Source organism: Terrapene carolina, unplaced genomic scaffold (assembly GCF_002925995.2).
Source record: "Terrapene carolina triunguis isolate 2854851 unplaced genomic scaffold, T_m_triunguis-2.0 Scaffold139, whole genome shotgun sequence".
Taxonomy (NCBI): domain Eukaryota; kingdom Metazoa; phylum Chordata; order Testudines; family Emydidae; genus Terrapene; species Terrapene triunguis.
This window is the reverse complement of record NW_020664490.1, coordinates 13,774,977-13,780,976: the sequence shown is the minus strand read 5'-3', so window position 1 is coordinate 13,780,976 and position 6,000 is coordinate 13,774,977. Positions and strand designations below refer to the sequence as shown.

Here is a 6,000-nt window from a genome sequence, read left to right as displayed (position 1 = left end):
CCTTGAAGGAATGCATTCGAACTGACTGGTGCAGTGTCACAAAGAAAGCCAGTGGCAGAGCCAGGGCTAGAACCAAAAGGCAGGATGGTCTTGCCCATAAGGCATTGGACTGGTATTCTGCATTTCCAGATTCAACTCTTGGCTCTGCCACAGATGTCCTGGAAAAGTCATCTGATCTCTTTGTGCATCAGTTCACTCTCTGTAAAATGAGAGTAACAACATTTCCTTTGCCTGTCTTGTCTAGTTAGCAAAGCACTTCAGCAGATGCTTAAACTTAAGCATGTGTCTGTGTTCTTCTGAAAACAAGGCCCACAGTTTAAGGCCAGAAGGGGTCTGTACATCATCTAGTCTGACCTCCTGTATATCAGACTGAAAACTCTTTGGATCAGAGACAGTCTTTGTGTATGTGCAGTGCCTAGGACAACAGAATCCCGCTCTTGGTCAAGGCCTCTTGGTACTACTATAATACAAATAACACATTAAAAAAGTAATAGCCCTGATTTCCAGTATCTTGTTCTACCCAATAAACCAGACTTCCTCTATTTCTCCTTGAAACAATGTCCCTTAAGGAATGCACTTTTGAATTGTATGATGAAAGGCTATTATTTCTATACACATTAAAGCTTGCTTTTATCTCTCTTGAGAAATGAACAGGCTTGATACTACTCTGATTTTAAAACTTTGTTGTTTGTAAAAAGAGTCTTACTAAAAAAAAAAAAAATTGCCAGCAAAGCAGGTCTGTGATCTAATTCTGAACATGGCATTTCTTTCATTTAACATCAATAATATTCATGACTAGTACTTAGATCCCAAACCGTGTTCCAGGATTGAAAAAGAAACGCTAGGAGGGAAATTTTGCATTTCTGCTGCAGATGTGATTTAATCCTGGCATCTAAGTGTCTTGTCTGAAAAAAACTTACTCAAGCTAGGAAAAAAACAAATAAAGCAGGAAATGTTTCATTCCCAGTGAATTTTTTTGTTTAAAAAAAAAAGTTTGCAAAAAAACCTTTCCCACTAGAGACACTGGGAAAATGTTGCTGCCCACAGCCCTTGGCATGACCTATCCCAGCCCTGTGGGGCTGCTGCAGCAACATTAGCTAAACTCCCACCCTGTCTCCTTTGGTGGCTCCTCACGCCCTGACCACATTTCTCCTCTGTGCAAAGCAGCTCCCAAACTGTCCTGATCAAAATGCTGGAGCATCAGCAGCAACGCCCCCCCCCCCCCTCCATACAACTGTCCTCAGGGGATTAGCCCATCTTCTTCCATTTAAGGATTGCAGCCTTCACCCCTCTCCGATCCTATCCTCCTCTCTGCGGCTGGCTTGTGCTCCTCCAGCTCTCCCTATCTGCCTCACTGTTGGGAACAAGCCTCCCCCCAGAAGAGACACAACCCAAGGCCCCACTGCAATGTAACTTTCTCCACTATTCCTCAGCCCACGTATCCATCCCCTTCTCCCCCCACATCGCTCCACACCCCCCCGCAGGGTCTGGGGGGGCGGGGCTCCCTTGACTGATGCTTCTCCGGGGAGTTTGACACCCACTCGCCTGTGCCGCCCCCGTCTCTGCGCTTCTCAGTCTCCAAGAATGTCCCGGCTAGCCCCGCAATTGCCGTGCCTGCAGCGGGGTCCCGCCCGGTGAGCAGGAGGCGGTGGGAGGGGAAAGCAGCCGCGCGCCCTGCCTGCCTTGAAGCCCATTGCGTGGCAGCGGCAGCCCACACAGCCCTCTGCCGGGAGTGCCCGGGCGCGGGGGGCAGGAGCAGGGGCCACGCGAGCCTCCCAGCCCCGCACCGCCCCCGCCTGTGTCCTCCAGCCCCGCCCGCCCTGCGCCGCTGCCGGGAGGGTTCCCCGCGCATCTGGGAGCGGGAGGATCCGAGCGAGCCCTTGGCACAGCGGGTCAGTACCCGCCTTTCTCGGCCCGTGGGCTGCTCCCCGCCCCGCTGCTGGCTGGCTGGTGCCTTTCCAGCCCCGCGGAGCATTGCCGCGGCTGCCTGCCCCGCTGCAGCTGGGAGCAGCGCGCCTGGCTGGGCGCCTCCGCCGGGCTGGAAGTTGGCCGCCCAGCAGTCGGGCGGCTGCCTTGTGCCCGGCACCTTCTCACCTGACAGGGGCAACTTCCCCCGGCAGACAGCCAGGACCTGGCTCATCCCTGCCTCCAGATCGCCCGGGCTGCGCTGCGCTGCACAGTCACTCACAGCTGCCACGTGAACCAGGTAACGGGGGTTTTCTCAGTGCGGGGGCTCTGCTACAGTAACGCCTCCCGGAAAGTTTAGGGGGGCAGCGTGAGAGGGAATGGGAGAGCGGTTCTACCCCCGGACCAGAAAGGGCTCCGGAGACTTTGTATCTTCATGCAGGCTGGACGGGTTCAGATTTCAAGTTGACACTGACATATTGGGTACATTGTTCCGCACACAAAAAGTACAGTGCAACATAGGTTTGTTTTTTTAAACTAGCACGTCGGGCTATGAATGAAAGCAGACTTTCCTAGGGCGAGATCCTGCTCCCGTTGAAGTCAATGGGAGCTTTGCTTTTCATTTCACAGGGAGTAGCATCTGGCACCTTACCACCAAATTCTCCATATTGTCCTTTATTTTAAAGCACGTGATCTTTCCTAATAATCGGGGGGGGGGGGAAATTCAAGCACCGTGATCTACCTGTATATTGTTAATTATCATCATCGAGCTAGTGTGATGTGGACTGCATGAGCCACAGAGATAAGGACAACCTTTGGTCCAAAGAGCCTACCACCTAAAGAGACACAGAGGAGACAGGATACATTATATACCACTTTTTAGGTTTTCCTCCCATGTTTTTGATCTTTTGTAGGTCAGAGGTGAGGTGAATACATACAGATGATTGGTACAAATACATACAGACTCTTCTGCCAGAAAATAAGCTTCATAGCAGAGGATTATTTTTCTTAAATAAATTAAAAAAGTAAACAAACTTTAATGTGGTGTGCATGGTTAATTTCATTTTAAGACCCTTTCCTACATTCCCTGCTGGTAAAAATGGAGTATTAATTTTATTGCCTGTACATGAAGTGAATTCACTGACTTGGCATGTAGCCATGCTTTAAAAAAAAAGTAAATAGCTGTCAGAATTCATTTGGCAGCAACTGTGAGAAATGATCATAACCATACAAATGCTATTGGATTCAGACGTAATGATCCATTGTGGATTTAAAAAAAATATTCCTCCAACTTTTGGAGAGTAGTGATTAGTTCTGTACTGTAATCGGAAGTGGGAGGATGCTACAGTGCTACATTAGAGATACGTAATTGTTAGAGAAGGAGGCTGGGAGCCAGGCTGTGTTCCTCAGGTCTTTAGCAAACCACTTGCAGGCAAAATTTTAAATGTGGCTGCTTCTTTTAAGCAGCACAGATTTTTGGGTACTCAACTTGGGATAGTTTGGTACTAATATGCCTGCAGCTGCCATTGACTTTAGTTGGAATTGTGGATGCTTAGCATCCCTGTAAATCAGGCACAAGGTGTCTCCTTTTGGGAACCTGAGCACTGATGCACCAAAAATCCCTGGCCATTTTGGACAAAATTTTAACCTATGGAAGTCTCATTTTACTCATCTGTGAATTAGGTGCTTTAATACTACTTACGTAACTTCCCAAGGGCCTCAATCCTGCAAAGACTTATTCAGATACTTAACTTTACTATGAGTCGTCCCATTGAATGCATAAAGTTAAGCATGTATGTAAGTCTTTGCAGGATCAGGGCCTCAAATGTTAAGGATTAAATAGATGTTTTCCTTTCCCCTGTGTGAAAGATCAACACAAACAACAGAGGAAAATGACTGACTAACTTACTACGTGGGGGTGGGGGGGACGGACATTGAAACTGGCTCTACAGTGCTGGCAAATGAACATAGTAAAGAAAATGGAATATTGATTCTCTAATCTCTGTCAGTTGTGGCAATTCTAGGTGCTATTTGTAATAATAGTAGGGAAGCCATTTTGAGGTAGAAGTGTGATTTATGTGAACAGTGTCTCATTGCTTTGAGATTCTTGGAAGGAATGCACTACAGAGAGTGGAATTGATTATTATTTATTTTATTACTTTAATATTATTGAATTTTTATTTTCCTCCTTGTTATTATTTAACCAGGGACCTTCATCTTCATGACGGAAGAGAGCGTCATGGCCTTTAGGATTCAAGATTTTACTAGGCTGAGGATTGACCGGGACTGAAAGATTCTGGGTTACTCATAAATCTCCCCAAACTAACACACACACACAGTCCCTCTCTCCTCATTGCTACCGTTATTGGTTGTGAGTAGAAAGATGGCATCCAGCCTTACTTGCACTGGGATGATCTGGGCACTTCTCTCCTTCCTCTGCGCTGCTGCTTCCTGCATAGGATTCTTTATGCCCTACTGGCTGTTGGGGTCTCAGCTGGAGAAGTCAGTGTCCTTTGGCACTTTCCGGAGGTGTTCCTATCCAGTGCGGGATGAGAGCCGCCAGACTACAGTGATGGTAGAGCAGTGTGGCCGCTACGCATCCTTCCAGGCCATCCCAAGTGCTGAGTGGAGGATCTGCACCGTGGTGACGGGGCTGGGCTGTGGCCTCCTCCTTTTGGTGGCGCTGACTGCACTCATGGGCTGCTGTGTGTCCGAGCTCATCTCCAGAACTGTGGGCAGGGTAGCAGGAGGCATCCAGTTTCTGGGAGGTAAGTCACAAGCTTTTGGTTCCTGTACTGTGCTTGTACAGTGACTGCATTATTTTCTCTCTTCTTACGATAGCACCTCTGCAGGTTTCAGTTAACCTTGTTCATTCTCATATACTGAAGTTCCTGTCAGGCTGGCATTTAACCTTTCAGAATAGTATGCTGCATTAAATCACTTAAAACTATTATTAGGTTGTAAGAGTACAATTAAATTGTAAGCGCCTTGGGGAAGGGATTGTCTTTTGTCTTGGGTTTGCCTTGACTTCAGTAGGGCACTGCAAGGGGGTATGGGTTTACCCACTTGGATCCAACTGCAGGGTCAAACCCGAGATTCCAACTGGAGAATCTTTATTACAGAATAGAGGATCCAAAGCCAGAAAGAATACAGCTTGACTCTCAGGTCCTAGCTGGAGTTTGCAGTGCTGACAGTTAAGGAGAATTTTTTTTTCTTATAGATTGAGATCAAATTTGACCTCAAAGTTCCTGAGATATTAAACTTGGAACCCCACAATGCTATGCTTGTAGAGTCATTTTTCAGAGTAAAGCATCACGGTATTGTTGTAAGTGGTGCTGGAACATTGCATATGTTCCAGCAACACTTTCCTCTTGAATAACCATTCAAATGAATGAGATTTTAGGCTGTACTATTTATAGTGAGGTTATGTATTTCAATGGCATTCAGCGCAGAAACCATCAAAGCTGCTATGTTTCACATGTCCTGTGATAGCCATTTCTAGGAGTGCAAATTCAGAAAGCATAGTTGTGTGCTTCATTGGGACTTGTAATTCCTTCCCCTCCAAACAGGGCTCACACAGTAATGAAATGGAAATAAATGTTTAAGTATATCACTGCAAACAAGACTGCACTACACAATTTAAAGTTGAAAATCAGGGGAAAGGAAAGGAAGACTATCTGGGCCAGATCCTCAGCTAGTGTAAGTTGTAGGTCCATTAAGGAGCTCATTTACATCAGCTGAGAATCTGACGCAAAGCTTTGAAGTAATTTCTACACTCAGAAATAACCTGACACTGTTACTTCAGCCTTCTGTCTGCTGTGTGACCTATAGACATTTCTGTATTTAATATGGCTCACAATCTGGAAGAAAATAGCAACGCCTTGAGAGAGAATTGTGACAGTAACTTACAGTTCCAAAAGCCCACTTTGTCATGAAATTCCACCCTCTCCCCCGCCCGCAGGCAGAGGGATGGAGAGATATTTGATTAAATAATATGTGTGATCCCACTCAGACTGGTTATTTTCACTTCCACCCACCACAAAGGCTTCACTCCTGCTTGCTTTTTAGCCACTGTTTTCTGTTTTCAATTTGTCT

The 6,000-nt window shown here is 46.5% G+C and overlaps 1 protein-coding gene across 1 annotated transcript in view; it reads left to right on the top strand.

Annotated features, from left to right (window-relative positions):
- The first annotated feature begins 1,857 nt into the window (after window positions 1-1,857).
- LOC112119333 (LHFPL tetraspan subfamily member 6 protein) overlaps window positions 1,858-6,000 on the top strand; it is a 196,166-nt gene continuing 192,023 nt past the window's right edge. Inside the window, exons 1-2 of the mRNA XM_024217953.3 lie at window positions 1,858-2,206; window positions 4,113-4,673. Coding sequence (XP_024073721.1) covers window positions 4,289-4,673 — 385 coding nt within the window. The 5' untranslated portion in view covers window positions 1,858-2,206; window positions 4,113-4,288. The remainder of the gene's footprint in view (window positions 2,207-4,112; window positions 4,674-6,000) is intronic.